We start from the raw sequence: 18,776 nt of genomic DNA, 5'->3' as shown, positions 1-18,776 counted from the left end.
AGAATCAAGTCAGGGGTATCTAACAGAAGAGCCCGATATCTAGTAAGCCTCCTACCAGCAAGTCACTGATGCCCTTTGGCTTCTAAAATGCTTTGGTGCCTTGGGGTAAATTTTGAGGCTGCTTCTCTAAGGCACAAGAGCCATTCTAGGGAAACCGAGTATAGTTCCTTTGAGAAATAGGCAACTGGTGTGAGATGTCCCAGTCCTGCTTTTCAAGACTCTATATCAAGATAAGAATGCAGTTAAGTGGCTCCAAATCTCTTAACTCTTTAGCTAAAAGTTTGTGCTTAAGAAATTTCTCAATCCTGACTAAAGCTGGAGTGGCCCAAACAGAGGAATATATTTTCTCCCAGATTTCAGAGGGAATATGGGAGAGAGAGCTTTGAGAATAGCACAAAAAGACTTTCAAGAGGTCTGAAAAGAGAAAATTGGGTCCTCAATTTCACCATTAAATCATGCCCCAATAAGGGAGCAGTATAGGAGGGAATAAGAAATGAGTGTTTAAATAACAGGTCACCAAACAGGCAAGGAAGAAGGAAAGTCTCCAAACAATTCTTAAGTTCCCCTGAAATACCCATTCTATGGGGAGAGGAGCAAGTGAAACCAGAGTACCAGAGCAAAAATAAAGACGTCCCCATAGCAAAAAGAAATCCAATAGTCTTATGGGACACATCCAAGTGCGGGGCTGTTGGGTGTTGGGTTATGGTGATGGATCGAGGGGGAGTTTGACCAAACCCCAAACTCCTGCTGGAAGGCAGGGCATTGGGGATGCAGCTTGTCCCCTGTAGGCAGCCCTCCTAGTTGAAACCTCTATGGTTCCTGGAAATATCAGCAGCCAAAAATAGGGATTATTCTCCATGTCTTGCTTTAAAAACCATGTCTTTGCCTTCTTTTTCCTCTGCTGCAGTTTGATCCCTATTATTAAAAACTCCAAGAGCTGTTTCTAACAGCAGAGGGGGATAAATTTGAGGGCCCAAAGGTGGCTTCTGCAGCTTTCTCTGTATATCTGGGGAAGATTGTTTATTATTAACATTTCTCCAGGAAAGATCAAAGAGGGCATTGACCTTGGATCCCTCAAAAAATTGGGTGCAGTCCTCAGAGTAATGGCCAAGTTTTTCCTTAGAATGGGAGAGTTTTTTTTTTTTTTTTTTTTTTTTTTTTTTTATTTAATAGCCTTTAATTTACAGGATATATACATGGGTAACTTTACAGCATTAACAATTGCCAAACCTCTTGTTCCAATTTTTCACCTCTTACCCCCCCCCTCCCCTAAATGGCAGGATGACCAGTAGATGTTAAATATATTAAAATATAACTTAGATACACAATAAGTATACATGACCAAAACATTATTTTGCTGTACAAAAAGAATCAGACTCTGAATTATTGTACAATTAGCTTGTGAAGGAAATCAAAGATGCAGGTGTGCATAAATATAGGGACTGGGAATTCAATGTAATGGTTTTTAGTCATCTCCCAGAGTTCTTTTTCTGGGTATAGCTAGTTCAGTTCATTACTGCTCCATTAGAAATGATTTGGTTGATCTCGTTGCTGAGGATGGCCTGATCCATCAGGACTGGTCATCATCTAGTATTGTTGTTGAAGTATATTAATGATCTCCTGGTCCTGCTCATTTCACTTAGCATCAGTTCGTGTAAGTCTCTCCAGGCCTTTCTGAAATCATCCTGTTGGTCATTTCTTACAGAACAGTAATAGAATGGGAGAGTTTTGACATTGAAAGAGGTACCTCTGCTCTGAGTGTCTCTCCCTAAGAGTCTGCTGCTTCTCCCAGGGGGCAGAGGTTAAAAGGGGTAGCTGAATCCTGAGCATCCTGAGAAGGAGAAAAAGGGGTCCCACTCCTTGTATCACAGAGATTGAGGAGTGGAGGCTGGAAAGTCTCAGGATCTGGTTCAGGAGGTAAAGGAGATAGAGTTAAAGAAATATTGTTGTAGCATTTCCACTCTTCTTATTGTTTGCTTGCATTTTTGTTTTCCCTCTCAGGTTTTTTTTCTTTCTTTCTAGACCTGATTTTTCTTGTGTAGCAAAATAACTATATAAATATGTATACATATATTGGATTAAAATATATGTTAACATATTTAACATGTATTGGACTACTTGCCATCTAGGGGAGGGGGTGGGGATAAGGAAGATAAAAGTTGGAACAGAAAGTTTTGCAAGAATCATTGTTGAAACATCACCCATATATATGTTTTGTAAATAAAAAGCTATAATAAAAAGAAAAAAAAAAAAAAAAAAAGAAATATTGTCAGACATAAGATCCTGTTCAGGAAGGGATTCAAAAGCCTCTTGATAAGGACTGCATAGGGGTGCAGAGAAGGGATCCTGTGTCCTTAGAGGAGCAGGAAGGAGGGAATTTTATTTCCTTCTAGCAAATTTAAGTAGCATCCTGCAGTGCTTTTTAGTTTTGAGATCTTTTAAGCCGAATTTGTCTGTTTTTTAAGAGATGGCCTAAGGAAGAATCCTTAGGGATAGAGACAGAAGTAGATTGTCCCATTTTGCCACAAGCCTTAGATTTCTCCAATTCTATAGTTCCTCATTCTCCTAGGTATCCCTAGGGAGAGAGAGAGATGATAAAATTGTTCCATGATTAGGGGATTTTTTGTCAGAACGCAGGAATTCCTGTCTGAGCGTCCCCAGACAGAGAATTCTGCTAAGCATGGAGCTCCAAACAACACAAACTTTCCCCAGGAATTTGGGTGTCCTAGCTATAGAATAGATAACCAGCAAAAAGGGGCTTACCTCAGCCAGACTCTTGGGGATACAGTACAGGCCACTAAATAATGAGGTGTGAGAATTGAGGGTAAGAGATACCCTAATGGCAATGGGATCCCTTTGGTCGGTTGTGCAGGTTTTGTGAAAGAATTTGCAAACCCTAATACAGGTTTGTGGGGGGGGAGGGGGGGAAAGGATTTATTTACACTAAGAAAACAGCTTGCTAAAAAGACAGCTTTCTTAGTAGACAAAGAATCCTGTAAAGATAATTTTGCAAAGATGGGTTTACACTGAGAAGAAAATATCTCCATCAGTAGACTAAGTCCCAAATGACAGACCTTCCTGATTAGGAATTAGTGAAGATGGGTTAACAACCCTTGATTATATATTGGGGGCTGGGGAGCAGTTTGAGTCACTCAATAGAAGACATTGACTATGCCCCAGGCCGAGATTTCCAATTGAATGAGATTACTTATCTGGGAGTTGTCTGGGAAAGGTGTGCCCCTCCCAGGATTTGAGAGTCAGGATCACTCTTCCCCCCAAAGAGAATACAGTTTACATCAGGCCCCCCCCAAAAGGTTAAAGAGGACACAATTTACATCACCATGAATATGGGAATCATTTCATTTGTGACTTTAGATTATTCATGGCCTCATGAACCCAGAGCTCTGGGTTCATTTAGACTAGATCCAATCTTAGGGACTAACCCAAGAGAATGATATTTTCTCTTTGGCTTTTTTGCCTTCACCCAGAATTCTGGAAAAATCTCCAAATATCACTTGTATCTCTCATCCAAACCCTCAAGATAACAAATGCAAATCAAATATAAAAGGGCCTTTATTTCACCTCACAGAAAGCATAGGTAACCAAGTCTGACCAAACTACTGAAAACACCTAGAGCATTCACAGTAACCTCTTTCTGAAGGAACTGAATTTGAGTCAAAGGAACAATCCTTTGACATTACAATGTATTCCTAATTTTCCTATAATGCTCAGCATTCTTCTAAGATACATAATGTCACCCTGAAGTTTGATCATCCTCTAGAAAACAAACAGGCTTTGGAGCTGCTAAGCAGGCAATCTTTTATCCTGTTATCCCATTGGACCTGCATTTTAAAAAACTATATATATATATATATATATATATATATGTATGTATGTATGTATTCCTTGCCTCCTTTCTTACCTACCTCTCCTGTGATTGGCCTTTAAGCCTTTTTTTTGTAGCAGGGATCACATAAGCAACTGCCTTCTTTCTCTAAAAAGGAATTATCCCTTAATAGTTGTTTTTTCTTAATGAATTTATTTATTCATCTTAACATTTTTTGAAATTTTGGGTCCTGATTTTTCTCTCTTCCCTCACTCTTCCCCATCTATTGAGAAGATAAGAAATGTGACAGCAGTTATACATGTGAAATCATGCAAAACATATTTCCATATTAGCCATGTTGCAAGAAAGAGAAAGAGAGAGATGTGAAAGAAAGGGAGAAAATGGACAAGAAAAATAAAGTGGAGAAAAATATGCCTCAATCTACCCTCAGACTCCATCAGTTTTCTTTTGGGAGGTGGACAATATTTTTTTATCATAAATCCTTCAGAAATGGTTTGGAAAGCTAAGTCATTGACAATTGATCATACAATGTTTGATTGTGTACAATGTTCTCCTGATTCTGTTCATTTTACTGCATATGAGTTCATATAAGTCTTGCTGAACCAAAAAGGACCTTGTAAGTTTCTCATAAGAACCTGAACTTAGCCTTATACACTAGATAGTGACAAGTATGACCTTAGCGTGACCTTGTCTATTTCTGTTCTTCTGCTTACTTGGGTATCACCTGTGAAGTGCTTCTGTAGCTAAGATCAGTTATCATTCCCCAAAAATGACCCTGGAAGGTCCCCTTAAGCTCATTCCCATCATTGTCTATATCCTGAGCCCATTCCCATCCTGTTACTCTCATTATTGTATACATCCCAAACCCAAACCCATTTCCATCATTGAATGCATCCAGTTATTATTTTAGCCTATGAGAAATTTAATTTTTTTGTATAACAGCTACCTGATGACCTAATTGCATTATTTTTGCTTCTGTATTACCTGCTTGCTTTGCTATATAAACACTGTTCCCCAGTCACTCTGGACTGAATGATGTTTGAACATGTGTTCAATTTGATTGGCTAGTCTAAACTCTCCACAATTAAAAGATTAAAAACCAATCGCTGTCTTGCCTCAGTTTCTCTGGCATTACAGTTTTTGCCAGGTTTTTCTGCAACCATCCTGCTCATCATTTCTCATAGAACATTAATATTCCTTCACAATCATGTATTATAATTTGTTCAGCCATTACTAGATTGATGGGCATCCCCTCAATTTTCAATAATTTGCCACCACAAAAAGAGCAACTATAAATATTCTTGCATCTATAGCGTTTTTTTTTTCCCCTTTGAATTCTTTGGGATATAGATCTAATAGTAGTATTGCTGGGTCAAAAGGTTTTATAGCCCTTTGGCATAGTTCCAAATTGCTCTCTAGAATGATTGAATCAATTAACAATTCTACCAACTGTGCTATAATGTCTCAATTTTTCCATATCCTCTCCTTTTTTTGTTATGTTAGCTAATCTAATAGGTGTTAGATAGTATCTAAACAGTTGTTTTACTTTGCATTTCTCTAATCAGTAATGATATGGAATATTTTTTATAAGACTATGAATAACTTTGATTTCTTCTGTAAACTGCCAGTTCATATCCTTTGCAGGTCTCCATACTCTTGAACTTGTGTTTTAATTTGTATTTTACTCATGAGGCAAACCCCAAGAGTGTCAGTGTTACAGTTCCTTTTTCTAAACTAGAAATCTAGAATCCAGAATCATGCTACCTGGAAAACCCCCGCTTCTCTGACTAGAAGGCCAGATTACAAAATTTGCTGTTCAAGAGGTGGGGAGAGAGGGGCAGAGAGAAAAAAAGCCTTCCTCTATATGGGAAATTGGGATTCAGGAATATTGTATGTCTACTTCTGTCAAGTACTTCTTTATTTTTTAAATAATAGCTTTCTATTTTTCAAAATACATGCAAAACTAGTTTTCAACATTCACCCCTGCAAAACCTTGTGTTCAAAATCTTTCTCCCTCCTTCTCCACCTCCCCCTTCTCTGAACAGCAAGCAATCCAACACAGATTAAATATGTTCAATTTTTCTAAAGATATTTCCACATTTATCATGCTGCACAAGAAAAATCAGACCAAAAGGGGAAAAAATAAGAAAAAAAAAACAAGCAAATAACAAAAAAAGATTTAAATACTATGTTATGATCCATGTTCAGCTCTCTTTCTGAATGCAAATGGCTCTCTCCATCACAAATCTATTGGAATTGGTCTGAACCATCTCATCGTTGAAGAGTCAAGTCCACCACAGTTGGTTATTGTATCATCTTGTTGCTGTGTATAATCTTCTCTTGGTCCTACTCACTTCACTTAGCATCAGTTCATGTAAGTCTCTCCAGGTCTTTCTGAAATCAGCCTGCTGATCATTTCTTATAGAACAATAACATTTATATACCATAACTTATTCAGTCATTCCTCAGTTGATGAGCATCCACTCAATTTTCAGTTCCTTGCCACTACAAAAAGGACTGCTACAAACATTTTTGCACATGTGGGTCCTTTTCCCTTTTTTATGATCTCTTTGGGTTAAGATTCAATACAGACATTGCTGGATGAAAGGATATGCAGTTTGATAGTCCTTTGGGCATAGTTCCAAATAGTTCTCCAGAATGTTAGGATCAGTTCACCAACAATATATTAGTGTTCCAGTTTTCCCACATCCCTTTCAACATTTATCATTATCTTTTCCTGTCATCTTAGCCAATTTGAGAGGTGGAAAGTGGTACCTCAAAGCTGTCTTAATTTGCATTTCTCTAATCAATAGTGATTAAGAGCATTTTTTTCATGTGACTAGAAATAACTTGCTTTTGTTTGAAAATTGTTCACATCTTTGGATCATTTATCACTTGGAGAGTAGTTTGTATTCTTATAAACTTGAGTCTGTTCTCTATATGTTAGGAATTTTTGTCAGAACCCTTGGATGTAAAACAAAATTTCCCAGTTTTCTGCTTCTCTTACAATCTGCTCAAGTGCTTCTATATGAACTTTATCTGCTGCCTCTCTTGGGCTAGGAAACACTCCTCTTAGGCACTCTCAGACTGAGAGAACAGAAAGCTGTAGAGCAGTATACAACAACCATATCTTTCTAACCCAGAGCAACTATTATGGGGAAAGGGTGTGCTTTGACACAAGAAAATAGGTCTGTTCTGTGACTACACTGATCAGTGTAGTCGTTGATCTGTCTTCTGAATGAGAAAGATAAATAAAAAGGCAAACAACCTGTTGCTGTCTTTTATAGGTCTTTTTAAAAAGATGGCTTCTCTAATAAGAGTCCACTCTCCCAAAATACAGCCAACCAATCACCTTGAGGCTTCAGCCTTAACCCTAGAAACTCAATCAGGAACCCTCTCTGTCCTCTGAACAAATCACCAAAAGCCATGCCCAGTCTCCACGGGGAGCTGCTAGTGTGTCCTTAGACAAAGGCTCATTCCCTTTGAGTTCATCAAATTGATCAAAGGAACACTCCTAATCAAAATTCATTACATTGGCTCCCTTGCTACTAAAATAACACTTTCCACATTGTGGGTGTTATTGAATGGCTGAAGCATCAACACTAATTGAGGAAAATAAGGACTACATGTGCCAGAAGAGCCAACCCACCTCACTTCCAATCTTCAGATTCAACTGAAAACAGCCTGCCAGTGAAGACCTTGAACTCAGAAGCTGTAGCAGTAGCAACACTGTGCAGGATCCCAACTCTCTTTCCAATCTGATCTTGTATCCCTCATTGAAGTGATCAACTCTTGAGAAGAAGAGACCCAACATGCCTGCCATCATCAACTGCCTGCACCAGACAGGAAAGCCCCTAATAGAACTATATGAGACAGCAGTATTCCCCGCCCATTAGACTAAGAACTTTTTTCCCAATTCAAGGGATGAATAACACTATGGAGATGAAGCTCAACAATGACCTCTGCAGATGGTGCTGTCCTCACTCGGCAGCCCCTACTAAAGAATCACCAGATAAAATTCTCACCAGAAGAATTCTTTGAATCTTCAAATGGTTCAGTGTTACTGGGCCTTCCCATCCCTACTGGGCCCTTAGATTTGCAACTAAAAGCTCCTATGTGTGTCATTTCTAGAAGGTAAGCTCCTTAAAAGCAGAAATTGTCTTACTTTTCTGCCTAAGTAGAAAATAGTTTCAGCACTTAGAACAGTGCTTTGCATACCATTAGTGCTAAATAAATGTTTTTTTTTTTTCATTGAATTGTTGATTTAAATGGACTAAAATTCTGAAGGGAAAATCAGCCCAAGAAAGCTAGGGAGCTTTCTAGAAATTCTGAAGTCACAAAGAAAAGCAACTCAAATGAGGTAAAGGTACAATAGTCTACATAGAGAGTTCCCTAGCCAACTTTGAGTTTAAAAGCAAAAATGCTGAAGAACCAAGAAGAACAAGTAGCAAGCAGTATCAATACAAGAGTATGGCATGGTCCAGTAAAGAGGAAATTGATGGGGAAAACAAAACAACCAAAAGGGAGCTTCAAAGCTATGGAAGGGAGGGGAAATATGAGAAAGAGGTGAGATAACATGAAGAAGGAAGAGATACTGAAAGAGAGAAGTAAGAACTGGCTGTCCCAATGCTTTGAATTCTATTCTATTTCTCAAGGAGAATGTTATGGGAACCTGGAAAAAAACAAAAACAAAAAATGGACATCAACTTTACATTAGCCAATAGAACTAGGGCAATCATGAAAGAATGCCAACCTGCCCTCAAATTCAAATCACTTGACTAAAATTGCTTTGTTTGTATCCTAGGATTTTCAAAGAACTGGCAGATTTGATCTTTAAAAGATCAAACTGGAGGTACTGGAGTAGAGACCAAATGTCCCAGTTTTTTTTTTTTTAAATTAAAGAATAAAGTTTGCAATACAATTCTAAGACATATTATTAAAGAAATACTTAGTTAACATGTGGGAAAGGAACAAATGATCACAAAATTAACAATTACTTCATCAATAGGTTATGCCAGATAAACCTCATTTCCTTTTTTTGACAGATTCACTAGACTGGTAGATTGAGGAATGCTATAGATACAGTTAACCTAGATTTTAGCAAAGCATTTGACAAAATCTCTAATGCTATTCAGATCAAAAAGATACAGATTAAACAATAAACTCAGATTTTGAGTTGAAAGGGATCCTAGTCTCACAGATCTAGATCAGGAAAGGAGCCTCCCCCCACCTCCCCATACTTATAGGTCCTCTTAACAAGTCTCTTTTTACAGAAGTGGAAACTGAATCCTAGAAAAGAGAAAGAACTTGCCTAAGATTATACACTTAATAAATGACAGAATTGGGATAAAGTCTTGATAACAAGTTCTCCAGGTTGCCTCTTCCTAACAATTAGGGGATTTGAGCAGTTTGATGGCCAGATCACAATCCATCATCATGAATGGCTTAGTGTCAACTTAGACAACTCTTGTTAATGGTCCTTAGGATCTATTCTTGGTTTAGTGCTATTTAATTAATGTCTTGGATATAAGTATAAATCGCATGTTTGTAAAATTTGTGGATGACAATGCTGAAAGGATAGTTAACAGTGAATAATACAGGATTCTTAGATTTTGACTGAATCCAATAAAAGTAAATTTGATAAGAGAAAACATGGGAGCAGCTAGGTGGCATAGTAGATAAAATGCTGTCAATAGAACATGAGTTCAAATTACCTCTTACCCTAGCCAAGTCATCTGATCCTGTTTGCTTCAGCTTCCTCTGCTATAAAATGAATTGGAGAGGGCAACTAGGTAGCACAATGGATAGAGTACCAACCTTGAAGTCAGGAGGACCTGAGTTCAAATTTGACCTCAGGACCTCAGGCACTTAAGACTTCCTAGCTGTATGATCCTGAGCAAGTCACTTAACCCCACCTGCCTCAGCAAAAAAAAAAAAAAAAAAAGGCGTAGATGCCAAATAGTCACATGAACTAGACATAAGGAGGAATAATCATTTATTAAGTACCTACTATGTGCAGTTATTGTGCTAAGCACCTTATAAATATCTAATTTAATCCTTACAACAATCCTGGGAGAAGGTAGATGCTATTATAATCTTGACTACAGTTAAGGAATCTGAGACAGAGGTTAAATGGCTTTGCCCAGGACCCCACAGCTAGGAAGTATATGAAGCCAGATTAGAACCTAGGCCTTGCTAACTCAAAGACGTCATTAAAATCTCATTCTTTCTTTCGAGTACAAAATGGGGAAGGTTTGTCTAGATAATAGTTCATCTTTTTAAAAATCTGGGATTTTAGTGGACCAAAAGCTTGATATAAACTTGAAAAAAAGCTAATGAATCTGTAAGCTTTCTAAAGAGTGACATAATAAGAATTTGCTGTACTCTGCCCTGGTCACACCATATCAAGTATATTGCATTCCATTTTAGGTACCATATTTTAGGAAGGGGATTTAGAAATTGTAAAGTTACTATAAGAGGGTGATCAGAATGGCAAAGGTCCTCTATTCTCAATTGTATGAGGAGCATTTGAGGATTTATGTATGTTTATCCTGAAGAAAAGAAGTTCTGGGAGAACTTCATAAGTGTCTGCAAATATTCCTAAGGCTTTTGTGTAAAAGAGAAATTAGACTTGTTTTCTTAGGTGCAGAGGGCACTAGAAATGAGTGAAATTCACAGAGTGATGTATTAGGATGCCATATAAGCAAAAACTTCCTACCAATTAGAACTGTCCAAAAGGGGAGCCAAATACTCCCAGAAGTAGTGGATTCCCACTGACTGAAGTTCTTCAAGCAAAAGCTGGAGGGACTTCCTAATAAAGTTAGATCTCTGGTCTTTCAGATAGTTTCCAATGCTAAGATTCTATGAGTAGATTGGAGGCGCCAAGTATGAGAAAGATTATAGAGATAGAATCAGCAAAATGTCATAGATGACTCCACCATTTTGATAGTGGGTACCATCAACAGAATTAGTAGAATAAAAGAAAAAGAAAGGAAGCAAGAAAGTTATTTATTTTGTGCATACTATTTGTCAGGCATTGTGAGAATTATGATGAGTATAGTATAGTACCTAATTTTGAGTTTTAGATGTGAGCAGAACATATAAGTAAAGATGTCTACTTGGAGAAATGATTGCATTTCAGATGAGAGATTAGGACTATTTGTATAAATGCTATTTGTAGAAGTATAATGATGATTTTTTCAAAGTTTTCAAATACATTATTTTATTTATCAACAACCCTATTCAACCCTAAGTTTGGCAAGTCTCTCCATGTTACAAATGAGAAAATCAAGGGCTTAAATTACTTATCCACTGTTATGTCTCTCAGGAAAAGCACAGTCAGGACTATGGAATTCAAGAGTCATGACACCAGGATGTCTTATAATTTTGTAACTTGTGACCCAGAACTGAAGTACTTTGTTTTGCATGGACTAGCTTTAACATTAGAAGTCTCTTACTAAATATTGATCCCTTTGATTCTTGCCCCCCACTTACGGATTTCCCTTAAGATTTGGATCATAGTTAAAACTTTTCTCCCTTTTCCCACCAAAAATAAAAGGGAAAAGGCCTACACAGCTCCCTTGAAATCACTGAAACTAATAAAAGTTGGCATATAACACAGGCTTTGCAAAGAACTTGTACACAAAGCCATGTACAGTTAAGACCATTATCCTTCCCTGTCCAGTATGTTCTACTTTTCTCAGGGATCTATGCACTCTTCCAAATTTATAGTACTACACAGGGGATGAGAACTTTAAAATTAGAAAGTGTTTAGTATTGTTAGGGAACTATTATCTTTACCCAAATCTGTACAGTCCACACAATTCACAGTATCAGTGAAGGACAAAATTCACGTCATGGATTTGTGCATGCTCTTCATTTGGTCCAAAAGCCACTCATCTGGAACTCCATATCTCTAATGCTGCAAAGTTCCCCAGAGAACAGGTTTCTTTGAAAGGGTTACATAGTTGCATTAACTTTATTTCAGGGAACTGGGTATGTGTCCACCCAATTTATCTCCCCACTCCAGTATCTGTCCAGTTCTTCAGATTCCTTTTTAGACTCCAAGTCCAAAGATTAGCCTGTAGGAAAATATATGAAGAAGTCATCCTTGATAGAGTGTAAAAGGGTAAAAACTAACCTTTTCTAGAGCAAAGACTTCAATGAAGAGGCATATTTTAAAGATGACTTGGACAGAGCATTGGACCTGGGATCAGGAAGATCTGAATTCAAACATGACATCAGATACTTGTGTGACACCTAATTTCTGCCCCAACTTAGAATGAGGATAATCATAGCATCTGATTCAAGAGACTTATTTTGAAGATCAAATGAGATAATAGATGTACTTTGACAAGCCTTAAAGTAATTTACAAATTCCTGCTGCTATCATTGTTGTTCTTATTCTTTTGAGTATATCTTTACATTTAAGAAGGGTAAATACCTCTAAATGGGAGTTTGGAAAGATCCCAGATTTTTATTTTTTACTTACTTTTATAAGCTTGAATAAGTCATTCATACTCTCTGGACCTCAGGTTTCTCATCTTTAGAATGAAAGGATGTACTAAATAAATCCTCTTGATTCTTCAACAAATTCAGAAAAGCAGCTTTGGAGAAAAGTACCCTGGCTCAGATGTGTCCCAGTTGAATACAACTCTCCGAAGAGAAAAAGTCAGGTCCATAGAAGTGGAACTGAGTGCTCTGATGGAAACTGGGAGAATCAAGGAAATTGGCTCTCCCTCAAATGTTTAATGAAAGGGAATCATAGGTAGTTTATTATCCAAGTCACTCCCATTCTCAACTCTCACAGTTACTCATCTTTTCCTCTTTCACCCTCCATATTCAATCAGTTGCAAATATGCATTACTTCTAGATTCAATCAAGCTACAAGCTGCATGTGCATTACCACATGCCTGACTACTTTAGTAATTTCTTAATTGCTCTCCCTTTCTTTTCTCCTTTTTCCAATTCTTTCTCCACACCATTGCCAAATTGCTATTCTTGATGAAGAACAGGTCTGACCATGTCCCTTCCCTTCTGGAGAAAGTTCAGTGCTCCCTGTTGCCACAGGATAAAATGTAGACTGCTCTGGCTCTTCACAGCTTGTCTCCAACTTTTATTTCTAGACTGATTTCATAGCCACACACACACACTACATTCTAGCCAAATTCAATACTTATAATAGCCTCTTCATAGACATATTTACTTTGCTGCTTCTGCAACAAAATCACTTCCCAACAAGAAATTCTGTCCTTTTGTCCTATCTTCATTTAAGAATCTCTGAATCCCTTCAGTGCTCAGCTTCAGTGCCACTTCTCACAAAAAAAAAAAACCTTTTCTAAAGGCCCCCCAATTTTGTATAAATTTTGTATTTACTTCTTTACCTCATTCTCTTCCCTTTCCCCTCAATAGAATGTAAGTTCCAAGAGGACAGATATTTTCTTTTTTGGCACACAATAAGTATTTAATAAGTCACAAGCATTTATTAAATGACTACTATATGCCAGGCACTGTGGTAAGTGTTGGTGCAGAGCAGGCCCTGCTCTCAAGGAATTCACAGTCTAATGGAGAAGAGACAACATGTAAACAAATATATAGAAAAAGCTATATACAAGATAAATTGTAGATAATAGAGGGAAAGTACTAGTGTTAAAGGGCATTGGAAAAGGCTTCCATTAGAAGATGGAATTTTAATTAGGACTTGAAAGAAACCAGGGAAGCCAGGAGAGAAGAGGGAGAGTAGTCCAGGCTGGGGAGACAGCCAGAGAAAATGCCTGAACTAAGAAATGGAGTGTCTTGTTTGTGGAATGGGAGGCCAGCTTCCCTGGATCTAAGAGAGTATAGGAGACATAAGTGTTTAAAAAAAAAAAAAAAAAATCAGGTTATGAAGGACTTTGAATGCCAGAAGATTTTGTATTTGATTCTGAAAATGACAAGTGTGTGACACGATCAGATCTGAGCTTTAGGCAGGTCCCTTTTGCTGCTGAATTGAGTGAAGATGGACTGGAGGCAGACAGGTGATGGGCCTGCACCTGGGCAGTGACAGTGTCACTGGAGAAAAATGTGGAGCTAAACTAAATCCTAAAGGGAAAAGCAACGAATTTGGAATCGAAAACAACAGATCCTTCCTTCTGCCTCTTACTAGTCGTTCAAGAAGCAAATATTTAAAGGCTTGTCTGTTAGGTAGAGACAAAAAGGAAACAAGTCCAGAATGTGTGCCTTCCCTTCTCCAAACCTCAATTTCTTTTTCTGTTCAAAGAGATCAGATCTCCAGTCCCTTTGAATTGCCTAAGCCAGGGTCTATCCTTGAGATCCAGGCGAGGGGGTGGGGCTTGTTCTGATTCCCCAGGTGTGGGCAGGGCACGGAGGCTGCGTCTTCGACGCTCCGGAAGAATAGAAATTCGAGGAGGGCGGAGCCAAGGGGTGGAGCTTGTTGAACTAGGTGGAGGTCCCAGAAGGCCCCGGGAGAGCTGACTCGCGCCCCGCGGGGGGTGGGGGCGTTGCAAAAGGGAGGAGCAAAGAAGGCGGAGGAGTGCGTCTCGAGCCCGCAACCGTTGGCAATCCTACCCCGCCCCCATGATCACGTGTTGAAACTCGGGCGCCCGGGATTGGGCAGTGCGGCGCGAGGGGCGGAGCGGAAGGTTCTGGAGAGGGCTGGCGGGCTCTGGAAGCTTCCGCCGGGCGGGTATATAGCGTCCGGGCCGGGGCGGCGGCGGAGCCGTAGGGACGGCGGCGGGAGGGTGGGGGCCATGGGTAAGGATTACTACCAGACGCTGGGCCTGGCCCGGGGCGCCTCGGACGAAGAGATCAAGCGAGCCTACCGCCGGCAAGCGCTACGCTACCACCCGGACAAGAACAAGGAGCCTGGCGCCGAGGAGAAGTTCAAGGAGATCGCCGAGGCCTACGACGTGCTCAGCGACCCGCGCAAAAGGGACATCTTCGACCGCTACGGGGAGGAGGGTGAGTCCGGGGCCCGCGGAAGCGGGAGCGGGGTTAGCTGAGAGAGGCCCGGGCGGCGCTGCAAGAGGCCGCTCCCGGAAAACCAGGCGTCTCCTTGAGGTCGGAGTCATTGGGCCCGGGCACGGCGCTCGCGGCGAGGCCGGGCCCCTGCGAGCCTGCGCCGTCCTCCTGGAGCCTTTCTGCCGGGGGATGGGGCGCCTCTGACGTTTGCTCGGCCCTTGCCCGCCCCCGAGACCTGCTGTGGGTTTTGCAATAAACAAGAGTTACTTTTACCCCTCTAACCCGTTGGGGTTGCTGGCCCCCGACCCCGGTGCCCATTGGCTGTGCTGTTCTGCGTTCCGATTGGCAGCCTTTGGATGAGAGGTGGAGACCTGGCTGGCTCGGCAGCTGGCTGTCATGTCTGTAGAAGCTTCTAGCATGTTTGTTAGTCATTCCCCGAGAGAAGTTAGACAGGAGATAGGGAGATTGTCAGGTTTTACTGCGGGCTTCCCCAGCCTTTGGGTGTGGACTGGAGAATCTACTGGTACATTGGGCGGGGCCTGCTTTTCATCTTCCCCACTCTTGAGCAGACTTGTTTGATGACTCCCCTCATCTCCATTTTCCTGCAGGATAGGTATTGGAAATTCACCTAGAATGCTTTCATATGAGAATATTAATGATAGTTTAAGCTGTCTTCTGAATCCAGCGGTTAACCTGGAGCTTTTCTCTACCTCATTCCAGTAAAAGAAAGATAGAGATGTCTTGCATATGAAGTATTTCAGTCAGGAGTTGCAGAACTGCAGGATGCTATAACTAGGTGAACTTTGCTTTGAAAAAAGGAGGGGAGATTAATTTTTTTCCCCAGCTTCAAGTAAAATGATTAATTCTAAGCTTCTTACGGACCTTAAAGGTCTGTAAGAGAAAAATCTAAAAGTACTGATCTGTCAGTCAGGGTTGAAAGGGCATGGGGATAAAACAATAACCATTCTTTTAAAGGGTTAACTATAAATAACTGGAAATTGCGATTTTTGCCATTTAGGAAAAACAAGACCATTCTTCTATATGATGCAACAGAATTCTTTATAAAATTTAACCTTATAAAGCTTAAAACTGAAATAAAACTTTTGGGGATGGCTTTTATATCTTGACCTCAAAGAGTAACCAGCTGAAATCTAGGTTGGAGAATAGAAGTCAATAATAACCTGTTAAATTCTCGATCTTTATTGCTCAGGCTAGCACTATATTATGTTCTAGCAATTTCCCTCACAGGCTTAGCAGTTCAAGGCTAGGATGCAAAAAACCTAGCAACTTCTTCATCCTCTTTATAGATAAGACTGTTTCTCTGTCCTGAAACAAGATTGTTTCTAAATGGGAAAAACAAGCAAAATAGAAGCAATGCTTTTTAATTCTCTAATGATGTTCAGATGTTCTTCTTTCCTTAGTTGGGGGGTGGGGGGTGGGGAAGGAGTCCTAGAGCAAGAAGAGCTGTTTATTTGACCAACATTTTGAATTCTTGGTTTTTTTTTTTTTTTTCTTTTTCAGGACTGAAGGGTGGTGGCCCTAGTAGTGGTAGCAGTACTGGTCCTAACGGTGCCTCCTTCAGCTACACTTTCCATGGGGACCCTCATGCTATGTTTGCTGAGTTCTTTGGTGGCCGCAATCCTTTTGACACCTTTTTTGGTCAACGAAACGGGGAAGAAGGCATGGACATTGATGACCCATTTTCTGGCTTCCCAGTGGGCATGGGTGGCTTTACCAATATGAACTTTAGCCGACCCCGCCCCACCCAGGAACACAGCCGCCGAAAACAGGATCCCCCTGTCACCCATGATCTGCGGGTCTCACTTGAGGAGATCTATAGTGGTTGTACCAAAAAGATGAAGATCTCCCACAAGCGGCTTAACCCTGATGGGAAGAGCATCCGCAATGAGGACAAGATCCTGACCATTGAAGTGAAAAGAGGGTGGAAAGAGGGGACCAAGATTACCTTCCCAAAAGAGGGGGACCAAACCTCTACCAACATTCCAGCTGACATTGTCTTTGTTTTAAAGGACAAGCCACACAATATATTTAAGAGAGATGGGTCTGATGTGATTTACCCTGCAAGGATCTCCCTCCGTGAGGTAAGACACAGGTCCCCAGCTGTGATTTATAGTCATAGGATTCTGGACTTTAATAATCTTAGAGAATTTGACTTTGAGCCTGAAAGTGACCACCAGTAATGAAACATGGGTTTGGATCTTTTGATTCCACACTACATTGCCTTACTAGAGACATAACACTCTCAGCACAATTTAGAGGAATTCTATATTTTGAGTGTTCATGTGTAGTTAGCTGTGCAGATCTGTGCAAACTATGCCACGCTTTCTAGAACCGGTACTAGGGGTTCCTATAAAACAAGTTGAAGTGAAAGCTTTAGTTACTAACATTTAGTTAGTAATATTTAGTTACTAACATTGTATAAAGTCCTATAAGCTATCTTATAGAAGAACACTCTCCTCCTTAGTTGTTCATCTATTTAATCATATGCCTTTGCTTTTAGGCCCTGTGTGGCTGTACAGTGAATGTCCCAACGCTGGATGGCAGGACCATACCCATAGTGTTCAAGGATGTCATCAGGCCCGGAATGAGGCGGAAGGTTCCTGGAGAAGGCCTTCCCCTCCCCAAAACACCAGAAAAACGTGGGGACCTCATTATTGAATTTGAAGTGAATTTCCCTGACAGAATTCCCCCGTCTTCAAGAACCGTCCTGGAGCAGATCCTGCCTATATAGCAATCTCTGCTCCTCAAGGACTGAACCAAGGACATTTCCAAAACTCAAGGTTTTCTGGACCATCTCCAACAGTTGTGGGCCCCCAGGGTGGGAGGGACCACAGAGGGTTTTCATATGCTGAATGTTTCCAGAGAATATATTACAATCTTTCAAAGTCTTGCATTAGGCTTCAGTGGTTTTTCAAACAATAGGTTCACAGGTAATGGGGTAGCACAAAAGCATTCCAAGGAATTTGACCCTCTTTAATGGTGCCAGTATAACTAACCTCCTCCCCCTTTTCCCAGAAACAATTAAGTTTTCTGTCATCTCCAGCTCAGACCCTGAGTTGTATCAACTACCCTCGAATATACACACTCCCTCCTTTAGATGGAAAGCATTAGACCCATAATTGGACTCTGCTGTTCTTTAGCATTTTTGGCTCTTACTCTTAGTTGATGTCTGCCTGGAGTACAGTCCTGGTTACAAGACCATTTCTGCTCCTCATTGCTGTTTGTGGTGTTACTGATATGTATTTTATTCCAACTTTGTCTTCACGTGTCTCATTTTTGCTTCTGAAAATAATTACATCCTTTCTTGCTGTCCCAGATTGAAACCTTATAATTTACCTTGAGAATTGCCCTGATGGTGTCCAAAAGCCAACAAAAAGGGAGAAAATGGGAGACTTGGCTTGGGTAACCAGTGGGGCATTCTAAAATTCTCTAGTCATTTATAGCCCATTCATAGGCTGGGGTCCATTATTGTCTTTTCCTCTTATTGGCTCACCTGGGATGTACAGGATTTCGCATTAACCCGTTGAATCCCTTAACCCCTGACCCAATCTGAAGAAATGGACTCTGGACTCTTATCAAAGGGATCTAATCCTTTTGAATTTAGCACAGCCCTAGTTATAATCCCTTTTGATAAAAGGGTCTTTGCTTCTGATACAGGAGCACCATGGATCTTCTGTAAATAATTTTTGTATAAATCTGTATAAATTTGGTGTGCACTTACAAAAAACCCAATGCATTACAGCTGCTGCTCTCTGTATGGGGCCATATTGGAATTAAAATGAAATTTTTGGGGTTGTTTTTTTTGGAACAACTTTGTCTCTTCCCTGGAAATGGGTCTGGTACTCAGGCCTATAGATTTAATTGTAAGGTTGCTGCTGCAGACACGAGACCAAAGCATATGACTTGTCAATGTGCAGTACGTCAGGATTAAAGACTGATGCTAAACCCA

General features: G+C 40.1%; 1 protein-coding gene across 3 annotated transcripts in view; it reads left to right on the top strand.

Annotated features, from left to right (window-relative positions):
- The window catches only part of DNAJB1 (DnaJ heat shock protein family (Hsp40) member B1), a 39,733-nt gene extending 20,957 nt beyond the window's left edge, over window positions 1-18,776 (top strand). For 2 of the 3 annotated variants that reach the window (XM_031947708.1, XM_031947709.1), the window contains exons 3-4: window positions 16,328-16,908; window positions 17,328-18,776. In XM_031947708.1, coding sequence (XP_031803568.1) covers window positions 16,417-16,908; window positions 17,328-17,558 — 723 coding nt within the window. In that variant the 5' untranslated portion in view covers window positions 16,328-16,416 and the 3' untranslated portion in view covers window positions 17,559-18,776. Of the gene's footprint in view, window positions 1-14,437; window positions 14,807-16,327; window positions 16,909-17,327 lie in introns of those variants that run through there. The other variant, XM_012542076.3, reaches the window with a different exon arrangement.

This window comes from Sarcophilus harrisii, chromosome 1, assembly GCF_902635505.1.
Source record: "Sarcophilus harrisii chromosome 1, mSarHar1.11, whole genome shotgun sequence".
NCBI lineage: Eukaryota > Metazoa > Chordata > Mammalia > Dasyuromorphia > Dasyuridae > Sarcophilus > Sarcophilus harrisii.
The sequence above is the reverse complement of the archived record's forward strand: the minus strand, read 5'-3'. Positions and strand labels throughout refer to the sequence as shown.